This window comes from Lepus europaeus, chromosome 11, assembly GCF_033115175.1.
Source record: "Lepus europaeus isolate LE1 chromosome 11, mLepTim1.pri, whole genome shotgun sequence".
Lineage (NCBI taxonomy): Eukaryota > Metazoa > Chordata > Mammalia > Lagomorpha > Leporidae > Lepus > Lepus europaeus.
In genome coordinates, this window is record NC_084837.1 from 39,387,657 (window position 1) to 39,412,071 (window position 24,415).

Here is a 24,415-nt window from a genome sequence, read left to right on the forward strand (position 1 = left end):
TCTTGAAGTAACTGCCTAATCTAATTAACTTTTGTGTGTTCTTCAGCTTTTACTTCAAGCACATTTGTAGATTAGTATTCATTGTTATTTGCATTCAGAGAAGAAAGTATAGAACATCTGTATTTTTAATCATTTATTTATTACTTGGTTATTTTACCATTTCCTCCACTGAACTCAGAACCTTGAGAGGCTCTCTGCTATTTTTACTCAGCATTTTTTAAAAATTTTATTTAATTTATACGAGTTTCATTGTATTTGCAAAAACTAGCACAGAGCATTCAGTCAGCTCTCACTTAAGGTTTGCTGATGAATGAGATAAATCAGTAGGCAGGAAAGAGGGAAAAGAGAGGGCGTGTTAAGAGCTCATGGATTGGGGCCAGCGCTGTGGCATAGCAGGTAAAACCGGCATCCCGTATGGGCGCTGGTTCGAGACCCGGCTGCTCCACTTCCAATCCAGATCTCTGCTATGACCTGGGAAGATGGCCCAAGCCCTTGGGTCCTTGCACTCGTATGGGAGACCAGAAAGAAGCTCCCAGCTCCTGGCTTCAGATCACCATAACTCCGGCCTTTACATTCATCTGGGGAGCATCTGGGGAGTGAACTAGCAGATGATAACTCTGCCTTTCAAATAAATAAATAAATCTTAAAAAATAAAAGAACTCATGGATTAGTCCAGGAACAGAGGTTGGCTAGCATTTGAACTAGGACAATAATAGAGGAAATAGGAAGGAAAGTACAAGAAAGGAAAGTCATACTCTTTTTTAAGAAAGGAAGAGCTTGTTAGAGATGTAGCAAGGAAAACAGAAGAATTAAAGAACTCTCAAGTATTGATCCTGAGTGATAAAAATTAGGCATTGGGTGCTTTTAACAGATTTTGTTAGAGATGATGGTTGACAGGAATTTTAATCTCTAGCTCCAGCTGAATGATATTTTATGGCACTGAAGAAATCTAGACTTGACTCTGGAATCCCTATTGATAATCATGGAAAATGTGACCACTGCCATAAAATAGATATCTTGGTTCCCTTAAGCTGCTATAACAAAATAACACAGACAGGAGGACAGTTTATTCAATCAAGAGATACTTATTTCTCGCACCAGATGTCTGGTGAGGGACCACCTCCTAGTTCACAGGTAATGGTCTTCTGGCTGTAACTTCAGTGGTGAAAAGGGCAAGTGATGTTCATCCCTTATAAGAGAGACCATGTGATCTAATCACTCCCCCTAGCCCCCACCTTCTGATACCACCACATGGGGGCTAGGATTTCAACATAGGGACTTTAGGGGAACACAAACATTCAGTCCATAGCAATGGGCAAACATTTTCACAAATGATCAGAACAGGCAACAGACCATAGAAATGGCCAAGATTCATGAGCTCCATGTCAATTGGCAAACAGGATTATTAAACAGATGGTTTGTGAACACTTAGATAATTAAATAGTGATCACTAGAAGCCATCTTGAGTTCACCATAACAAATCACATCAAAATAACTTAATTTGTTTTAATAGGATTACTAGATCAGGGAGGGCCATAGACCATCCAAAGCATTTAACTAAGTAATTTGTTATACACAAGTTGAAGAAATGTGGTCTTAATAGTTCAGTAAGTATGTGGATGACAGATTATATAATCATCATCTGAGCATATAAATTATTTAACAAGAGGCAATATAGGGAAGTGTTAAAGTATGGGTTCTGGAAACTAGCCTGCCTAGGTTGGAATCTTGGGTTTGCCACCTACCAGTTGAATGACCTTAAGCAAATTACTTCATATTTCTAAGCTTCAGTTCTTCATCTGTAATTATAAGAGTTCTAATAAGCATATTTATCTTGCGTTGTTGTGAAAATTAAATTAATTTTCACAAAGCACTTAGAACAGTAAGCACTATAGTACCTTAATGTAGGATTTTTAAAAAAAAATTTATCTCTGACATATAAAATTATATGTATTTATGGGGTACCAGGTGATGTTTCAATACCTGTATACATTGTATAATGTCCAAGCAGGCTATGCATATGTATCTCCTCAACGATTTTACATTTTTTTTGTTGAAAACATTCAAAATCCTTTCTTCTTATTTTTTTTAGAGAAAAGTTGAGATATTTATTAGCCTGAATTTCAAGTATCTGAAAGTATTATATATAGACTACAGATTAGATTTATTTGGTAAGGCTCATTTTGGAAGAATTAGCTTCAAAGGCAAGTTTTTTCTTAGTATAAAGAATATCCTAATGATTCTGGCTTTTTAAAAATGAAATGAAGGGGTAGGCATTAGGCCTAGCAATTAAAATGCAGGTTAGGACACCCATATCAGATACCTGGGCTTAACCCCTGGGTCCTGCTCCTGATCCCAGCTGACACAGACCCTCAGAGGCAGGGGTGATAGTGCACTAATAGTTGTGTTCCTGCCACCCATGTGGGAGACCTGGCTTGCACTCCAGCCCCAATAATTGCAGGCATCTAGGGAGTAAACTCGCAAATGAGAGCGATCTCTGTGTCTGTCTCTCCCCCCACTGCATATTAAAATGAATTATTAATTTAAAATGAGAAATGAAATGGGCTGATTTGTGCATTAGTAAACATCACAATCTTAGAAGAATTCCAGCAAAGGCAGGATATATACTTCAGGATACTGTGTTGAGCTTTACTCTTGGGTAAGAAATTCCAAATTTAAACTCTCTTCCAGTATTAAATTTTGCAATATATTGGGGACCTCAGCTTTATACATTTAATTGCTTCATCTTCATAAATACATAATGATCATCTATAGCCTATGTTATAAACTGTGAGTTCCAAATGACTTTAGCAGCAGGTAAAGTGAATCTAAAATAGTTTGGTTGATAATGATTTTAACACATCTACCCCATGTACAGAAGCCTTGTACACCACTGCAAAAATGAATTAGCATTTGGTCCAAAAACGTGTAGCTAGGAACCTCCTTTCCAGAGCATAGGAAAACCTACTAAGTATACGTAGAACACAGCCTTATTTCACACTAATAAAATTAGTGTGAAAAATATTTATGGCCTACAATTTACTAGTATCTCTTCACCACTAAAAATTCATGCTTTCAATATTTTTTCAAAAATTCCCAAGGCACATAGCAACAATTAGCCATTTCTCAATTTGTGTCTAATAATTATATCTCAATTTTGAGAGATGTAAAGACATGCCTCATCATGACAGCCTAATATAATTACTTGTTTAGCATTTGAATACAGATGATAAGGGATTTTCATGAAGCTTTTCCCTTAAAATGTTTGAACATGTTTAGGATGACTCTGTTAGATACATGGTTCTATGCCAAAAGTCTTCAGTGCAGCATCTTGACAAAAATGTGGTGCTCTTTTCCATTAAACTTCTATAACAAACTTTTAATCCTGTATGGAAGATATTTGAAGTCAAGCTTTGGTTATGAGATAAAAAGTACTGTTGCCCTTTTCTCTCATTTCTTTAGATAAGTGGGCACTAGAAATTATAGGTAGTTTTGGCAAGAGTTCAAGGGTTAATGTAGCAGATAAATAAAAGGAATTTTCTGTAAATTGAGACCTGCATTATTTCAGTTGTCTTGTCTTTCCTAACCTAACTCATTTAATTTTAAAAAGTAAATACTTAAATTCTTCCTGACAGTGTGCTCAGCTTTTACTATCGTTTATTACTTCAATTATACTTGATATCACTTAGAACAATCTGCCATTTGGAAATCTCAGTATAGCCTGGAGCTTAGTATTAGATCTGGCTGCTATTGTAACATGTACAGCATATGACATTAATGTATCAAAATTAGATTGGATCATCCCTCCTGGTTAAATTTATTTCACATTTCTTTTGTATTCAGTTAACATAAACCTATTAGGAAAGCTGACACATGGGGATGGCTGTATAGGAAGGATATTTTTAAAGTATTTTGATTAAAAAATGAAATTATAGAGCCATGGCTTTTCTGAATTGTGTAATCTTTTATGCCTTTTAAAAATGTCACAAAGCCCAAGTTTCATATCATTCCATTTGTGTGTGTGTGTGTGTGCGTGTGTTACACAGATATAAAGAGTTACTTTGGATTAAGAAGTGACAGAAGGGAGCCTTTCACTAGCTGAGTTTAACTCCTGTCTTTGTTTAAAGCACACATTAAGTTTTTTTCCTATCCTGTGGTCTGTAAGCCAAAATAAATTGCATTTTTAAGAATAGCAATTGCCCATATATTGGCTTATTGTGTAAATATTGATGGTACTTATCTCTTTCTCACTTCTAAACTTGCTTATCTGCAATATTTCCAGTTATCTGAAAGTAATGGAAAAGCCCCTGTAAGATACTCACCCAAACAGACTTAAATGATTGTAGTAGTAAAATCAATAAATATAATACAACAATGAAATTTTGTAATAAAAATCCTGTTTATAACTCAAGACTCATAGGCATTGAGTTCACTTTTCTAATAACTTAATTAGAAACCAACTTCTGGATGCTTTGCTGTCTTAGAATTTTAACTATTAAATGTTAACTTTGTGAGTGACGGAAACAACTTTGTTAAGGACCACAAATATTTAAACAACATCTTGTTAATATAACAAATCTCAAGACATTTATTTGGAAGAAATTTTAAGTTCCATAGGCAAAACCTGAAAGAAATTCATAAAACCAATCAACTTTCTCATACTCAGTAGGCAATATATAATTTATGAATTATCTATTTTCTTTCTGTTCCAATTGCCTTCTTTAAGCTACTTAACTACTCATCAGCACTTTCAGAAAAAAAAAAAAGAATTATTTCAAATCGGTCATTCTTTTAAAATACTCTTTTAAGCAGTCTTTAAAGGGTTGGTGTAGTGGAGAACTGAGACATTTGCCACTTAAACATAGTATTTGGTCTGACTACAAGGCTTTTTTATCCAAGTTCTGTTTCTCACTGACTATGGAAAATTGTAATTTTCTATTCTTCTTTAGTGTCTCCTAAAGTCTTTAAGTGTGTCATTCACGTTATAAAAATGATTGAATGCATTTTTAAAAATTGATTTCTTTACCCTTTTGCCTTTTTTATTCTATATTGTCAGTAACTGACTGTATGAAGTACTATCCATGATTTTCTTGCTTTTCCAGTTGAGACATTTAGGAAATGATGAAGTACATATTGTTTGGTCAGAGCATACTAGAGACTACAGACGAGGGATTATTCCTACAGAATTTGGCGATGTCCTTATTGTAATATATCCAATGAAAAATCACATGTTCAGTATCCAGATCATGAAAAAACCAGAGGTAAGAACTCTATAACTTCTATTTTAGTAGTAGATTTTGGGTTTATGAGTTTCTTTCCATCTTATAGAAAATAGAGTAGGCATTAAGTTGTGAAAATGGAAATATAACACAGACTTTCCTAGCTATATGGATTGTCTAAACCTGTTTCAGAAGAAGGGAACATGAGGCAAATACCAAGAAATGGTTCAAATGGGAGATGGCTAGTTAAAGCCAGAGGGAGAGCTCCTTTGTAACACTTACCTTTTATTAATAGAATGGTTATAGTTTCCTAAACAACGCAGTAAGAAGTACTCTTTCCCTTTAGAATAGGAACAAATGGTTCCTATATTTTTAGTTGATACATCTTGCAAAGATTGTATGATTTAATTTTTCTGGTAAATGAGAATGCTACAAATTTTTAACCCAGTTGATTTTGCTACCTTTCCTATGGTTGGGTCTTTTATATACCATTGGATTGAAACACATTAGTACAGAAATGTTTTATTTCAAGATAATAAAGTTTGGTAATTTGTTAGTGTGTTCCTTTCTCTGTTTTTTTAAATTGAATTCTTTTAGTAGATTTTCAGCAATTGATTGTGAATCTTCAGAATTCCTTGAATTGGGTAAAGTTTCCCATGTATGAATTTTTCTGGTAGACATGTGTCTTAAGGTTCGTTCAAACCAGAGATCAGCAAACTGTCCCACAGCCTGATTTTCTACATCCCACAGGCTAAGAATATATTTTTAGATATTTAAAGGATTTTTCTTCTTTAAAAATTTGAATATACAACAGAGGCAATATATGGCCATTGCCTTCAGCTTCTATTTGTGCTCACCATGTTCAAACAGAACAACTTTTGAAACTGTCAGTTACCTGATGAAAAGGACAATTGTTAACAAATCTTTTTCTAATAAATCACTAAGTAAGTGTTTTAGGTTCCACAATAAAGGCAGTATCACCCAAAAATAATGAAAAGCCAACTGCCTGCCATAAGCATATACATATACATCTTTCCTGTGTTTGCTCAGTGGAGAAAAGGGAATTACCTCCACTGTTGGAGTTTTGTTTATTATTTAAACTACAAAATCTTGAAAATAGGCAGGATATGTACATTATTTAGTCAGTTATAGAAAACACATAGTTCTCCTGAATAAAACCCTATGGACCTTTGGCATTTTTTATTTATATATTATCCTCACCTAAATGGCTCACTATGGAAAAAGAATTTAACTTGAATGGTATTTTTACTGAATGAAGAAATAAAGAGGAAGCAGAAGCACTTTTGTATGTAAAATGTCTTGATTGCTCTTATTTGCAGTCTTTTTACATTTTGAATATAAAATCATATTCTAATTTCTCAATCAGGTTCCCTTCTTTGGTCCACTTTTTGATGGTGCTATTGTGAATGGAAAGGTTCTACCCATTATGGTTCGAGCAACAGCTATAAATGCAAGCCGCGCTCTGAAATCGCTGATTCCGTTGTATCAAAACTTGTATCCTTTTTTTAAGTGTATGGTTTATACTCTAACATATGCCTGCTTCCCAAGGTAAATATTTCTTAGGTGTTAAGAACTTTGGGTTTCTGTTTATTGATATTTAAATGATAGAGTTCCTTCCCAGTGTTTGAGCAATTATGGCATTTGAATGATATGTCTTCTTTTAATTACTTTTCATCAGCACTGATCTCTTAATTAATTAGAGCATCATTATGTGCCTGGCACTCTGCTACTCTGAGGGTACAGAAATAACCACTCATTACAAAGAACTCAGTTTAGTTGGGAAAACATTCTTTTCAGTACGTGCCATAATAGAGGTACAAGCATGTATTCCAGAAGTATAGTAACAAATGCTCTCTGGCTCAGCTGAAAGGGGTGGTGGCATCAGGAAATGTATCTGAGAAATGTGAGGACTGAACCAATCTTGAAGAGTAAGTTACTTATATGGATGAGATTAAGAGCTTTCCAAGTATAGGAAACATCACCAGAGACAAGGAGGTATGAGAGGGCCTGGGAACCTTATGAACTTAGCTTGTAGAGCCCAGTTGCCTGGCTTCCCCTTCCTTAGCTTGTGTAGTCTTGTGCACATTAATTAACCTGAGCTTCCATTATCTAAGTAAGGAGGACGGTGATAGTATCTAGCTCATGGTGTCATGAGAACTATAAATGAATCTTTATGTGTAAAGCTCTTAAAACAGTGCCTGTCACACAGTATGTGCAAAGTTTTAAAATTTAAATTATTTTCTGATATTTTCTAAAGTGAATTTTTATTTTCCATATTTTTCTATATGATTGAAACATTACATTATTACATGACATTATATTACATTATTTTTCTTTTACATAATAAGCTTTGTGCTAAGTGTAAAATATCTTAGTTTGATTCTACATGAAATAGATTTATTCTAACTTGGTGGTCCACCCCATATATTTTCATGTCTGATGAAAATCAAGCTAAGCAATGTGATTTGATTCTTATGTGATTTCTCATGTATTCTGACACTATGATATGAAATCACGGGTAGATCATAGCTTGTTACATTGATTAAGGTTAGTGACATTTGTAACGTGTATTCAGTTACTTTAAGTTGAAGATTCAGATGTGAAGTGGTCATGTTTAATGCAGTGATAAGGAGTGAGGAGCCTTGAATTTTTAACAAAAATATAATTTGGAGAAATCCACTAGCTAGAGATCTATCAATTGAAAAATTCCATTGGGCAAGTTTAACGAGTAATATAGACATGGGAATAAACTGTTTATTTTCTGAATCTCTTATCTGAGTATGCAGTCTGTTGGTAGTTTTTAAAGATTATTTTGAAGCAATAAGGAGGAACTATTAAGAAGACCCTTTAGGCCTGCGCCGTGGCTTAACAGGCTAATCCTCTGGCTTGCGGCGCCGGCACATCGGGTTCTAGTCCCGGTTGGGGCGCTGGATTCTATCCCGGTTGCCCCTCTTCCAGTCCAGCTCTCTGCTATGGCCCGGGAGGGCAGTGGAGGATGGCCTAAGTCTTTGGGCCCTGCACCCACATGGGAGACCAGGAGAAGCACCTGGCTCCTGGCTTCGGATCAGCGAGATGCGCCGGCCACAGTGGCCATTGGAGGGTGAACCAATGGCAAAAAGGAAGACCTTTCTCTCTGTCTCTCTCACTATCCACTCTGCCTGTCCAAAAAAAAAAAGAAAACCCTTTAGAGTTTTTGTAACCATTGCTGAGCTCACCAAGAAATCTGGTTTTGCTTTACTTTTAAGACCCTGAATCTGGAAAGCCACTTCACTCACGTGTGAATAAGCTATGAGATTGATTCATGCAATGTGTATTCACTGTTCACACACCACATGGCTTTTTCTATTCTTTATTTTTTTATTTGCATGCACTTCATAAATACAACTTTAGGAACACAGTAATTCTTCCGATCATACCAGCTCTCCCACACAGACTCCTTCCCTCCTACCCCTCCTCCTTTTCCCTCTCCTGTCCTCAATCTTGTTTTTTGCTAAGATCTATTTTCATTTAACTTTATGCACTTAAGGTTAATTCTAAGTAAAGAGTTCAACATTTTGTATGAGGAAGAAAAAGAGAAAGAAAAACATAAAAAAAAAAAACGCCACATGCCTTTTTTTAAAAAAAAAAAAAAAAAAAAGGTTTATTTGAAAGGCAGAGTTAACAGAGAGGCAGAGAGAGAGAGGTCTTCTAGCCACTGGTTCACTCCTCAAATGGCCGAAGTGGGCAGAGCTGCACCAATCTGAAGCCAGGAGATTCTTCCAGGTCTCCCGCATGGGTGCAGGAGCCCAAGGACTTGGGCCATCTTCCACTGCTTTCCCAGGCCACAGCAGAGAGCTGTGAGAACTAACAAAGTTCTCCCTTTCCTAACTAGCTTTTTCTAAATTTTAATTCTTCTGATTTTCATCTCATAATATTGTCATAAAAGCTTTGTGGTTTTAATCTAGTTCTTGGAGTATACTTTTCAGTTTGATGTCTCCTGAATATCTCTAGAAAGCCAGCTAATATCTGGAATATATATATTATGTAATATTTTATATGTAATAATATATAATGATATGTGTAAGTTACAATATATAATGTATAAATATATTGTATATAATATAAATATAAAATATATATTATATATTATATATTTCACTGGCAATTATCTGTAGATAGATAAATTATTGCCAGTAAAATAATTTGTTTTTGACAGGCAGAGTGGATAGTGAGAGAGAGAGAGACAGAGAGAAAGGTCTTCCTTTTTGCCGTTGGTTCACCCTCCAATGGCCGCTGCGGCCGGCGCATCTCGCTGATCCAAAGCCAGGAGCCAGGTGCTTATCCTGGTCTCCCATGCGGGTGCAGGGCCCAAGCACTTGGGCCATCCTCCACTGCCTTCCCGGGCCACAGCAGAGAGCTGGACTGGAAGAGGAGCAACCGGGACTAGAACCCAGCGCCCCAACTGGGACTAGAACCCGGTGTGCTGGCGCCGCAAGGCAGAGGATTAGCCTGTTAAGCCATGGTGCCAGCCGACAGTAAAATAATTTTATCCTGTTAGCTTAAATCTTTTTGGAAAGTGGTGAAATAAAGTTGGATTCTAATGTAGAACCCTATTTGCCTCTTGTGTCAAAACAAGAACTCAATTTATTGAGCAAAGATAAACTTCGTGATCTGAGGAACAAATCACATTTAAGGTAAATATCTCAACAAGTAGTTAACACAGAACCAGAGTGTTGGGGTTTCTGTTTCTTCTACAACCAATTTCATATTCTTCTATTTCAGATTTTCTTCTTATGCTAGAGGTATGAAAGTTGGATTTAGTTAGGAAACACTGATTTTTTTTTTTTTTTTTTGACAGGCAGAGTGGACAGTGAGAGACAGAGACAGAGAGAAAGGTCTTCCTTTTGCCGTTGGTTCACCCTCCAATGGCCGCCGCGGTAGCGCGCTGCGGCCGGCGCACCGCGCTGATCCGATGGCAGGAGCCAGGTGTTTATCCTGGTCTCCCATGGGGTGCAGGGCCCAAGGGCTTGGGCCATCCTCCACTGCACTCCCTGGTCACAGCAGAGAGCTGGCCTGGAAGAGGGGCAACCGGGACAGGATCGGTGCCCCGACCGGGGAAACACTGATTTTAACTTGAGCTGTCTTGCAATCTTGTTGAAGTCATAGAATTACTGAATCTCGTGTTCTTTGTCTGTAAAAGAGATGTAATAGCCATCTCAAAATTGTTATATAAATAGATGATGAAATGTGCTTAAATTTACTGTTCTTAAAAAAAAGAAATTGGATGTGCTTAATAAATTTCCTTATTTTGTGTAATAATTCTGTTATGTGTAAAGATTATAGACAACATAAAACAATTCTACCCAACATCAAGGAATTGTTTAATTGGGTTTTTACAAGGGTACTTCCAGAAATTCATGGAAAATGGAATTAAAAGATGCTTATTTTGGTGTAAAACAATTTTAAATGTTTGCATAGTTTTTCATAATATGAACTTTCCATGGACTTTTTAGAGAATCCCTAACATCTGTGGATTTTAAAGGCTTTTTTTGCCTTTGAAGTCTATTTTTCAACAAACTTTTTGAATTACCTAGTTAATTAGTAAGTAGAAGTTGATTGGGTTTGATACTCAGACTTCATGATATTTTAGAAGTTAATTATGTGGAGGCATTAATACCATACTGGAGAATATTCTAGGATAAAAAGGGATGATTTCAGGTGAAAATAGTAAACATGAATACTTTATTTATATAAATAACAAATCTGAACGATTTCTACCTGCAAAATTGCTTCAGGAACACTGAGAATAAAAACACTAAATCAGATGATCAAATCATTCTTGACTTTGAAGCTTGAATTTAGAAGCTCTAAGAAAATGTTTCCTCATACTATTTAAATAAAATTAGCCCTTTATATATGCAAGTTTTGTGTCCTCAGATTCAAACAACTGCAGATTGAAAATATTCAGAAAAAACTATATTGAACAGTCTTTTTTTCTCCTCATTATCACCCAAACAATACAGTACAGCAACTATGTATATAAATACATTTATGCTGTTACAGGTATTAAAAAAAATCAAGAGATGATTTGAAGTGTATGGGAGGATTGCCTAGGCTATATGCAAATACTGTGGCATTTTATATAAGGGACTTGAGCATCTGCAGACTTGCGGTATCTGCCGAGGTCCTGGAGCCAGTTAGTCCTTCACTGTATCTCCAAAGTGAGGAAGTGAAATAGTAGAGACTTTCCTAGTCTTTCTCTCCTGATCTAAAGAATGCATAATCATCTTTCACATTATCGGAAGATAATTGCTTTATACAGGTAGATTACTTCATATTTCAATCAAAGTCTATATAATAAGTTCCAATTAACCTTGTATTTTAAGATACTAAAATATAGGGATATCTCTTAATTTTATATGAATAATTTCACAAATATAACATTAAATTTTAAAATGAATGTTTTTAACAAATAATTTTCATTAAAAGCATGCCTTCTAGAACAGATCAATAAACTTAACATAAAATGTAATAGAAATTGAGATAGAAGTAAGCTTTTTAAACTAGCAGGGTTAATACTTGAATCCTTAGAAGTGAAGGGTTAAAAATGTAATAAACTCAATTATGTTTGGGAAATTGTACTATTTTGTGAGTTATTTTATGCCCAAAGTGCCCACTAAGATTCCACAGCATAAATTGTGCTATTTATGATCATTAAATACAGTTTAAATTTTCTCCTAGGAATATCTTCTCTAACTATGAATCTAATGTTGTTCACTAAATGAGGACAATATTGATTGTCATATGCTGCCCAAATCGATCATGCTGGCAGCCAGAATTACAGTAATCTGTCAGTATTGATGACTGTCTTTCAGGCTTTGAAACCTCTCCTTCACTTCACTTGTCCTTTCTTGCATTACGTGTACTTGAAAAGCATTTTCCTGCAACCTCTGATATTGTCAGCTAGGTACTTTTTTTTTTCCTCCCGTCTCTTGAGCTCAATTTGTTGGTTTGATCATACAATTAGAATTGAATTGCAACACTGGGGAGGCAGACTAGGCCAATTCTGGGTAACCATTGGCCCAGAGGGGTATTTCAGGTTTGCTCTTAGCTGTTATTAGTTATCTGTTTAAAGAATGTTGGTTTTGTTTTTGTAGTGGGAACAATAATTCCAAAGCGTTCATTTCATGACCTTAACCATCTGACTATTCCTTAAATAATTTGAAGCAATTAATTTTTTAATCCTAAGTATATTTTGACTCAGACTTCTGAATGTTCAAAGGTCAAATATGATTCTGTCATGTATCTACTGTTTGTGTTATAATGTGAGGTACATTACACAAAGAACAAGTGAGAAGTTAAAATATATAAAAACATGTTCTATTAGTCATGGTTTTCAGAGAAACAGAACCAGTAGGAAGTGTATAGTCTTCCCTCAGTATCTGTGAGGGATTGGTTCTAGAACCCCAGGTGGACACCAAAAATCTACAAATGCCCATGTCCCTTATATAAAATAGGGTAGTATTTGCATATAGCCTACACATATCCTTACATGTACCTTAAGTCTCCTCTAAATTACTTAAAATTCCTAATACTCTATAAATATTATATAGTTGTCATACTGTATTGTTTAGGGATTAATGACAAGAAAAATAAGACTGTACAGTTATAATTTTCTCCACGTATTTTCAGTTGAAGGTTGTTTAAGGCCTTGGATGAGGAGTCCATGCATACAGAGGGCTGACTGCACATATAGAAAGAAATATTTCTTTGAAGTAATTGACTCATGCACTTAGAGGGGCTGGAAAGTCTACAATCTGAGACCTAGGGGAGCATTGATGTTACAGTTTGAGCCTGAAGGCGTCTAGAGGCAAAAATCCCTTCCTTAGGGAACTGCAGGTTTTTTTGACAAAGGTCTTCACTGGATGCAGCCATCTAGAGGGTAATCTACTTTACTCCAAGTCTACTGATTTATATGTAATCAAATCTTAAAAAATAACTTCACAGGAAAAAAATAGATTGGTATTTAACCAAAACCTAGGTCCTAGTACCTGGCCACATTGACATATAAAATTCATGTACAGTCTTGTTTTTCTTGAGTTTTCTTTTTAACCTTTCTTATCGTAAATATAATTTGAGGAAGTACATAAATCCCAAATGTACTTTATGCTGAATAATTACAGTTAAACAATTACCAGATCAAGAAATGGAACTGTACTATTTTTCTTCAAAAATATTTGTTGATCACTGGCAGAGTAGTAGAAAAGATTTTGAGAGGGATGCAGAGACAAGCCAATAATCCTTTCCTTATAAAGCTTATAATAGGGGGAGAATCTTATGGTGCATTAATACTGATACACCAGGGACAGGAGTTTGGCCTAATGATTAAGATGTCCACATCCCATATTGGAGTGTGTCAGTTCGATGCCCACTTTCTAGCTCCTGACTTCAGGTTCCTGCTAATGAAGACCCTAGGAAGCAGCAGTGGTGGCTTGAGAAACTGGGTTCCTACTGCCCTTGTGGGAAACCTGGATTGAATTCCTAGCTCCCAGCATTGGCCTTGGCACAGTGCTGGCAGATGTAGACATTTGGAGAGTGACAAGTGGATAGGGGAGTGCTCTCAACTCTCTGCCTCTCAAATAAAAAAAAAAAAAAGTTAATGTCTTCTTTAAAAAGAATAATTATATGTGATAAAATGAAAGTGTCTTGGTAAGATTATAGAAAAAAAATCTGTGAAAGTCCCAAAGAGGAAAAACTACTGTGAAGTCAGATTAGGAAAGAATGCATAGAAAACTGGATCTCAACTGGTAGAGTTTCAGTAGGTAGGATGCTACATGGTTCTTATAATTCTTAGGATTTCCAGTTTTGGGTTTTGTTGTGTGTATATTTTATATGAGTAATATTTTGAAATATACACTATGGGAGATATTACACAATTAAATGGGATGTTAAGGGTATACTTTTTTATGTAGGTTTAATATTATTTCCTACCATGAGCAATATTATTTGACTTATCCTAATCTGTTTAGATTTGACTTTGCCTTAATGTCAGAATTGGGTTTCTGTTTATCAAATTGCCAGAAGTCAATGATAATCCTTCAATTAGTCACAGTTTGTTATTCCTATAGTTCTGCTACTCAAATGTAAAGAACCTGTTGTAAAAGTATGAAAGCCAAAACTAAATGAATTGTAATTGATTGGCTCCACTAATGCATTTACCTTTCATTATGATAGAACTTTATAAAACCTCTTAGGGGTACCCTCAATATTGCTGTCATTTCATGTTAGAACACAATGAGTTAATTGAGAAGCTACATAACTTTTTGTATCTACTCTCTTGTTTATCATTTTTCTTAGAATATAACATCAATAAGTATGGGCTATCCTTAATTAAATCTATAAGGAGAGGATAGTAATAGTACCAAAGTCAGGATGGTTGTAAGGATTAAATGAAATTCTCCCCGTGAAGCACTAAGGAGCTTATCTGTCACGTCACAAGAGCTCAGAAAATGGTAGCTACGTGGTAGTTGATGATACTGTTGTCATTCTCTACATCGACACTGGAGGTACTCTTCTAAACACTGACCTAGTATAGCAGGAAGATATGATGGCTCTTGACGGCTTATTGAAATAAGTCTAAATTTTTGACCACCTGCAAGCAATTTTTTCTTATCTTACTCTCCAGCCCATGTTTCTCACTGTAGTTTTATACTCGATCTTAGCCAAAAGGCTGAGAAGCAGCTTGTACTCCTCCCCAGTTCCACCTCCTTCCTTACCCTCATCCCACCACACTGATGCCTAGGACCCTCTCTGTGTGTCTAGCTAAGCCATATTAGCCCTGAATGTCCTTCTCTATTTTTAGGCCTATATTTTCACCCCACCTGCACTCTTATTTATCTCAATCTGCTCTGTAATTGGAGCATTTAAGTCTCTTATATTAAAGACAGGGGCATTGCTATTAAATAATTTTGCTGTGCTGAAACATCCCTTTGGTCTGCTAAGCCTTACAGTCTCTGTATGCAAACAGACATGATCTGAACAGGGGCCCTGAGAATGTGCAGCAGTTCTACAGGAGCTCTTATGTTTCCTGTACTACTTCAGTTTTAATTTGTTCAGCTGTGGTTTTTTAGAGGCATGGCAATGTATGCCTTTGATGTTACTGAATTTTTTTGAAGAGCTTTTTTACAGTAAATACGGGAATGTCATTATTACAGACTTTTGAAAGTTTAGTTTTGGTCTGGCAAATCCAACTGGATCCTCTAAAAAAATACAAAATAAATTTGAATACCTCGGATACATAATAAATTATGATAGAGTTTAATCTGTAGAGTTGAGCTGATATGTCTGAAAGTAGCATTGTTTCTTAATATTCTTTGGAGACAGTCTTTTAAGATTTACTAATACAGACCATTTATTTTTCTTATATTCATACCGTAAGAGCCCACAAAATGACTTTAATACCTTCCCAGCTTCTATTCCTTCAACATTTTTAATTCTTAGGCATATTTTAGATTTTTATCCTCTGTCAGGAACTTATTTGCAGCTCTGACAGGTTTATTAAAATTGCCAAGCAATTTGGAATCATTCATTTATTCACCAAATATTTATTGATTATCTTCTGTATGGGAATTACTGTGAGAGAAATGCTAGGACTAGAAAGACAGAGTCTTTCCAGGAGTTTACAGTCTGATCCCAGACAGAGAGCCCTGTGAATGGATGAATGAAATACCTTCCAATGAGAGTGCGGTAATAGTGACATATAAACAGAGTAGGGTAGTTAAGGTGATTAATTTTAAGTGGGAGAGGATGGGAAGAATAGGAAATTAGCCATGACTTTACCTAGAAAGCATATTCTGCTCATGACATCAGAGATGTGTGGGATTGAGACAGACAAGGGTCAGAGAAAGGTATTTCAGGGATAGGAACTGGGCATAAAGGCACAGAAGTATGACACATCAAGAAATACAAGGAGTTCAGCTACTAAGTGATTAAAGGCAAAGAGAAAAGTGGCGGCAGCTGAAGATCAAGTCCAAACCAGATACTTTAGTCAAGCAGAAAGAAAACCAGTGTGGGGGAAAAGCTATTGTAATCCGTAAGCTGTACTTTGGAAATTTATATTCATTAAATAAAAGTTAAAAAATAATAATTAAAAAAAAAGTGTAACCGTGGTTTTCTAATGTTACTATGTGAGGGTAATTCAAATGTTTATAGAAACTAGAACTTAAAAATTTATTTTGTGAGGCCGGTACTGTGGCGTGGCAGGTAAAGCTGCTGCCTGCAGTGCCAGCATCCCATATGGGTACCTGTTCAAGTCCTGGCTGCTCCGCTGCTGATCCAGCTCCCTGCTGTGCCCTAGGAAAGCAGAAGATGGCCTAGATAGTTGGGAAACCCAGAAGCAGCTCCTGGCTCCTGGCCTCAGATCAACCCAACTCCAGCCATTGCGGCCATTTGGGGAGTGAAGCAGTGGATGGAAGACTCTCTCTCTCTCTCTCTCTCTCTGGAACTCTGCCTTTCAAATACATAAATATTTAAAAAATATTTATTTTGGTGCACAAAAACTTTGTATATTTGAAGGGTCTTCAAAAAGTTAATACAAAATGCATATTATGAAACTAAATGAATTTCAAAAATTTTTGCACTAAAATCTTTCTATTTTTAAGATTTATGTATTTATTTGAAAGAGTTACAGAGAGGGAAAGATAGAGATCTTCCATCCACATATTCACCCCCTACATGGCTGCAACAGCCAGAGCTGGGTCAATCTGGAGCCAGGAGCTTCATCCAAGTCTCCCACACAGTGGAGGGGCCTCAGCACCTGTGCCGTCTTCCGCTGCTTTCCCAGGTGCATTAGCAGAGAGCTGGATTGGAAGTGGAGCAGCCAGGACTCAAACTGGTGTCCATATGGGATGCCAGCACCGCAGGTGGCAGCTTTACCCCTAAACCATAGTGCCAACCTTTAAATGTTTTTTTTTAATCCACTTTTTTGCGGACTTTTTGAAGTACCCACGTGTGGTAGCTAGATTCAGTGGTGAAAATTCTTTGTTTTTTGTATGGTTTTTACCTGTGGAATAGCAGAAAAGTTGCCATTTGAGTTTATTAATTTTCATTTTCCAGTAAAGTCTTTCCAAATAAGTATATATATTATTTGTGTAAAGTCATTTTTTATAATTGAGCAATTTATGATAGACTAAGGTACCCTCTTCATTCTTAACAGTTGTTTATTTTTCCTATAAAAAATTATTTTGCTTTCATATATTATCAACAAAGGAAGTACAAAGTACTAAAATAAGTTTGTGAAAAGAATTAAAAGTATGAGTTTGTTTTGGTGCAAAACAGTCTTTTCCTAAATATGCACAAAAATGTGTACTATGAAAAAACTAAGCATGGATTTTAAAAACTTTTTAAACCAAATGAACTTAGACTTTTACCTTCATACTTTTATTCTATTCTTAGTCATACTTTGACTTTCTGGCAAAAAAAAAAAAAAAAAAAAAAGAAAGAAAAGAAAAGAAAAGAAAGCCTTACCACCATCTTACCTGTTTTGTCAAATCCAGTGTGACAAAGTTGTCCACACATGCCAGTCTAGACAGTTGGGTCATCTCAGAGTAGGCTAGAAGAAAGATAGGGAACCTCATCAGGGCCTGGGCAGGCTATTTCATAAAACCACAAAACTTGGTGTTTTTCTTCATCCATCTTTATGCCCTTCTCACATGTGCTAGAACAGAGATTTTCTTGATTTTTTTTCTGTATCAAAACCCTATGTTGTTGCTATGTAGTGATAATGGTACAATGATATACTTATATTGTTATTCACCACACCTACTACATAATGTGCAAATTTTATTCTAGTCTTTGTTTAAATATAAAAACTATAGATTCAGATGCTGTTTGGGGATTTCAGAGAACAAAGAATAAAGAATGTGAAGCTGAAATTAGTCTTTCAACTTGTTCGACATAGGAATTGAAGTGCTTTTAATCCATTCTTTTCTTCTTCCTAAAGGTTTCTGACAACTGAATTTTTAATAATTAAATATGGAATTAAACTGGGTAACAAGTCTCCCCATTTTCTTCTAACCGCTTTTCCTCTCGAACACTAGAATACAGCCTATTTAAATCTTAACTTTTGCTTGCCAAACCACTGTTACCGTCCATCTGTTCATGCCAATTGTAAAGAAGGTTCGTTTTTTAGTGAAGCTTTGCATTTCACATAAGGTATGTGAAGTGAAATTTCACAAGGGACATGATGGATCCTGATTCTTAGTGATAAACCTTTGGGGCCATCAGGGTTGGCATATGGTTCAGTATGATATGAAGGCTTGGGTTCCCTGGCTTCACTTCTTTGGCGTGAAGCTGATAAAACCTGGCTCTTGAGTATTATTTCACTGGACACCAATCATGGGCAGCAGGAACTGCCCATTTAACTCTCTGTGGGAAGGAAGCCCAGAGAGCATTCACAATGGTACCATTGTCAAGTTGCAAACTGCTCTGAACAGCTTGACAGCACTAGGGAGGAGGGGAAGGGGTTGCTTTACTAATTGCTGTTCAGAAAAGAGAAAGAACAAAATAGCTGTTGTAGAACTGATGTTTCCACTTCTACTTACTCTCTTGATAGGACTCTTGACTTTTATTTAGCACATAGCTACTATCAAAAAGAAAGCAAATGAGTATATTTAAGCAACCACCTGTAGTAATTCCTTGGTACGCCATTATCTGTTTTCAGCCCGCTAGATTGTAGTAGAACAAAAGTCTGTAATGATTTTTTTATGTTAGATAAAATGGTTTTCAATCTTCATAAAAATCTTAATTGAGTAGTGGATTAAAAAATCACTGCAGTACACATATCAGATAAGTTCATAAATGTGGTTTAATTTCCTTTATACTTAATTTTTAGAATTTCCAAATACATATAAACCATATTAATGTAGAAATATAAATTAACTTTATGCATAACAGTTGCAAGTGCTAAAATAATCCATGAAAGGTAAATTATTCAGTACATCTTAAGGTTAAATACTGGATTAATCATTTAAATGAGTAGCTGATAAATATTTTAGTCATACATGGTTACCTCATTGAATTCTGTCTAGTTTGTATATCTTTAAATTGAATATAAGAGCTGTTTCCTTTTTTATGTTTTATAAACATTCCTCTTTGCCTTTCCATTTTCTTCTCTCAGTCTTATCAACAAGCAGTTGGTTATTCTGGTGCAAAACAACAGTGACCTACAACCTAAGGTAAAATAAAGTTAATTTTCAGCCACCCAGGATTCTGACTCAACCACATATTTCCATAGATTGTTTTTCAGCTAAAATTGATTCAATTGTTTTGTAATATTGTAATTTGTACAACATGTCCTTAAATAGGATCAGAAAGAGATTTGTAAGAAACTTTCTAAGCCTGTAAATTTATTAATGGGATGCTCTTGCTAAATTTGGGGGAATCAAATGCATGTTTTGTAAAATTAGTAAGTCTGCGGAATTCTCCAGTATTCTATCTCCTCATTTCCCTTTAAGTGATTTTAGTAAATGGGTACCAGTGTAGTATTTCAAAAACAGTAATTCATTGAATGCCCATTCTTCCTTTTACTGTAGAATAGATTATATTTAAGTCAAGATTAATGGATAGATTTTGATGCTAAAGTCCAGTGTCTAAGCCTACCATTCCCTGGGGGCATACAGTGCATTAGTTTAAGCCAATATACTGCTTATCATAGATCCTATGACACTGTCTTAAATGACAGTTTGCTGTACTTTGTTACTACTTACTATGATAATAAAATCACTTTTTTTCATATTCCTGATAATTACAGCATTTAAACAAAATTATAATTAAATTAGTGCACATTTAGGTAGAGATAACACTTAAGTAATTGTACACTGTAAAATTTCACTTGTTTTTTTCTTTTTCCAATCTTCTGACAAGATCCATGTTTAGTATTTAGTTCAAAATGTACTGAAATTTTTGTTCCCAAAAGGAACACCATAAATTGGTTAGGTTTCTAGTATTCCCCCCAACCTCCTTGCCTAGTGTTGTTTTTTTTTTTTTTAACTCTTATTCTAATGCTGGTGATTTTGAGTCAGTTCTCTGACTATGAAAGTCTCATTATTACTAAATTAATGACTATTTTTATAGGGCTTATCAATAATGAAAGTACCAAATTTTAATTTCATTAAACTTGAAATCCAGATAAATTTATTTTTCCATTTGATGTTTCATACTATTTTCAGGAAGTAGAATCTGTATACGATTATATGCATGTATACACACACATTGGATAATCATGATAGTGCATTTTGGAAGCCACCACTGATCATTAGATTATATCAGGAAATATTTTCAGAGTCTTTCAGTAGGTTTAAATTTTTAAGCCTATTTATTTAAAGTTAATCTTTTTAAATATATTTACAAGAAATCTGGTAGAATTGGCCTCACCAATTTTTTAATGTTTTCTTTAGTAATTGACTGATTTATGAATCATTATATATTGTCCAAATTTTATTCAACTCCAGCTTTCAATAATAGGGCTATCCTCACACTGCCTTAGCACCTGTTATGGATTTTGAGTCATCTGGCAGCCCATGGGACGTAGATAAAGAAGTACCAGGTGTCCTGCCTGTCTCCTAATTGAGACGCAGTGAAAACAATATAGACTTGGCAATATGGTTAAAAGGATGGATTAAAGCCCAGCTTTGTCTGCTCTGACAAATCACAGCTTTTCCTTCATGGTGTAGATAGTATCAGCTACTAAAGAATTTCATTAAGATAAGGCATCATAAAAAATAGTTTGTCATAACCTGTTGCAGACTTTCAGAAGAATTTTTTAACATGGCATAAGTAAACAATATTTATACCAAAGTTCATGCCATTTGTTAGGGCAGTTGTCTTTTGACTGCATATGAATTAGACTGCATGTTTCTTGACAAAGTTAACTGTACTAGGAAAGAACTGGAGTATCCTTTCCCTCTGCCAGACCATTAATTTACCAGATTTTTCTTTAAAGAGTAAGCAGTATACTTTATTTTATAAATCAACATTGCCGATTAGCCCATGCAATATTTAATTACCCATACAGTTCAGGAAAACATTCTACTTTACTGTGGATAATAGCCATGAGACCCTTGAAATGTCCTTGCAAATGTACCCACCCATATCTTTATTTCAGTAAAATTCTTATTTTTCATTATTTAGGACCCTGTACAATGTGTTTGCCCCGTGTTTAAAGATATTTCACAGCTAAATGCCAAATGTAATTTTTCTTTTTATTTTGAACATACAAGGATTTTTACTATAGTATAATAGCTAAAATATAATACAGTAAAATAGTATTTTACTGTACTAATATATAAACAAACATCTTTAAAAAACCACTAGTCTTAGAATTTAAGTTAATATACGTTGTTCTGGCTATCTTTGACATAACTAACTTGCCTAATACACCCTGAGGTTTTTTACACACAACAGATATAGAAAGAGCACTCGACTATTAATTAAGAGACTGAGGCTCTAGCCCCAACTTTACCCATCAGCAGCTTTGCCTACTTTGTTTTTTAAGATTTATTTACTTGAAAGACAGTCACTGAGAGAGGCAGAGACAGAGACGTCCTCCATCCACTGGTTCACTCCTCAGATGGCCGCAACGGCTGGAGCTGCACCAATCCAAAGCCAGGAGCTCCCTCCGGATCTCCCACGTGGGTGCAGGGGCCCAATGACCTCAGCCATCTTCCACTGCTTTCAGGCCATAACAGAGAGCTGGATTGAAAGAGGAGCAGCCAGGACCAGCACCGGCGCCCATATGGGATGCCGGTGCTTCAGGCCAGGGTCTTAACCCACTGCGCCACAGTGCCAGCCCCTACTTTTTCTTTTTTTCTCTTTTTCTTATTTATTTGACAGAGTTACAGACAGTAAGAGAGACAGAAAGAAAGGTCTTCCTTCTATTGGTTCACCCCCCAAATGGCCGCAACGGCTAGAACTACGCTGATCTGAAGCCAGGAGCCTGGTGCCTCCTCCCTGTCTCCCATGCGGGTGCAGGGGCCCAAGGACCTGGGCCATCCTCCACTGCCCTCCTGGGCCACAGCAGAGAGCTGGACTGGAAGAGGAGCAGCTGGGACTAGAACACGGCACCCATATGAGATGCCGGCGCCACAGGCGGAGGATTAACCTAGTGTGCCACGGCTACGGCCCCCCCTACTTTGATTCGAAGATTTATTTATTTGAAAGGCAAAGTGACAGAATTTCCATCCACAGGTTCACTTCCCAAATGGGCAGGGTCAGGCCAAAGCCAGGAACCTAGAACACCTTCCAGGTCTCCCACATGGGTGGGCAGGTATCCAAGCACTTAGATTATCTTCTGCTGTTTCCCCAGGTATATTTACAGGGAGCAGGATCAAAAATGCAGCAGCCATGACTCTAAACAGTGCTCATATGGTATGCTGGCATGGCAGGCGACAGCTTAACCCACTGTGCCACAGCACTCCCCAGCAGCTTTGTTTTATAGAGCAGTCTGTTTGCACTGCCCATTGAGGCAAGGCTTATATCTAAATAAACATTTTGCTTTTTCCTGAAAGTAATGTTGATGGACATATATATCTTCCTATACTTCAAACTGTTGTAAATATTCTCAGTAAATGATGCATTATCTTGGAATATTCTCTCAAGTTTTTTTTAAAGATGTATTTATTTGAGAGGTAGAGTTACAGGCAGAGAGAGGGAGAGACAGAGAGAAAGGTCTCCCCTCCGTTGGTTCACTCCCCAAGTGGCCAGAATGGCCAGGGCTGCGCCAATCTGAAGCCAGGAGACAGGTGCTTCTTCCTGGTCTCCCACACAGGTGCAGGGGCCCAAGGATGTGGGTCATCTTCTATTGCTTTCCCAGGCCATAGCAGAGAGCTGGATTGGAAGTGGAGCAGCCGGAACTAGAACCTGCACCCATATGGGATGCCGGCACTGCAGGCAGAAGACCAACCCATGGCACCGGCCCTCAAGATGGTTTTTAAAACCTATATACAGTTCCTGATTTACTATGGTACAAATTATTTTCCAGTTTTACAATTGTGTGGAAGTGATAATGTATTCAGTAGGAAGTATACTTCAATTTTTAAATTTTAAGAATTGTGCATAAGTTATGTGCCACAGTGTGACATACATATACATGTATACAGTGTATACTGATCAAATCAGGATAATCAGCATTTCCCCTTCCTTGACATTCCTTTGGAGCCCTGGAGCTCCACTTATCCACTTGTTCATAAAATCTGTAAAACATTGCTGTGAACTATATTCACCCAGCTGTGCTGTGTAACGCCAGCAGAAACTTAGGCCTGCCATCTAACTTGGGTTTGGTTCGTTTTGTCACACTGCATGCATCCTCCCGACCCTGGCCCAGCCCCTACTAATCACCATTCTGTGTTCAGATCCTTTTTTTTTTTTTTTGTCTGTGTCTGGCTTATTTCATCTAAAGGGATGTCTTCCAGTTCCATCCTTTTTTATGACTGAATAATACTCTTGTGTATATATAACCACATTTTCTTTTTCAGTTCATCAGTTAATGGATACCTGGGTTGATTGTGTTATCTTGGCTATTGTAAATATTGCTGCAGTGAACATGGTAGAGCAGGTATCTTTCATACAATTTTTTTTTTAAGATTTATTTACTTATTTGAAAGGCAGTGTTAGAGTGAGGTAGAGAGAGGTCTTCCATCTGCTAGCTCACTCTCCAATTGGCTGCACCAATCTAGAGCCAGGAGCTTCCTCTGTCTCCCACATGGGTACAGAGGCCCAAGGGCTTGGGCCATCTTGTACTGCTTTCCCAGGCCTCAGCACAGAGCTGGATCAGAAGTGGAGCAGCCGGGACTCAAACCAGTGCCTATATAGGATGCCAGCACTGCAGGCAGCAGCTTTACCCACTACACCACAGCTCCAGTCCCTCATACAATGATTTCTTGTCCTGGGGGATATATACTTAATAGTGGGATTGTTGAATCATGGCAATTCTATTTATAACTTGTTTTTTAAAGATTTTATTTATTTATTTGAAAGGTAGAGTTAGAGAGGGAGAGACCGAAAGGTCTCCAAATGGCTGCAACAGCCAGAGCTGGGCCAATCCAAAGCCAGGAACCAGGAGCTTCCTCTGGGTCTCCCACACAGGTACAGGGGCCCAAGCACTTGGGCCATCCTCTATTCTTTCCCAGCCCACAGCAGAG

The 24,415-nt window shown here is 36.5% G+C and overlaps 1 protein-coding gene across 3 annotated transcripts in view; it reads left to right on the forward strand.

Annotated features, from left to right (window-relative positions):
- RALGAPA1 (Ral GTPase activating protein catalytic subunit alpha 1) overlaps positions 1–24,415 on the forward strand; it is a 265,029-nt gene that overhangs the window by 218,952 nt on the left and 21,662 nt on the right. For all 3 annotated transcript variants that reach the window (XM_062205258.1, XM_062205261.1, XM_062205260.1), the window contains exons 37-38: positions 5,103–5,261; positions 6,607–6,734. In XM_062205258.1, the coding sequence (XP_062061242.1) occupies positions 5,103–5,261; positions 6,607–6,734 (287 nt within the window). The remainder of the gene's footprint in view (positions 1–5,102; positions 5,262–6,606; positions 6,735–24,415) is intronic.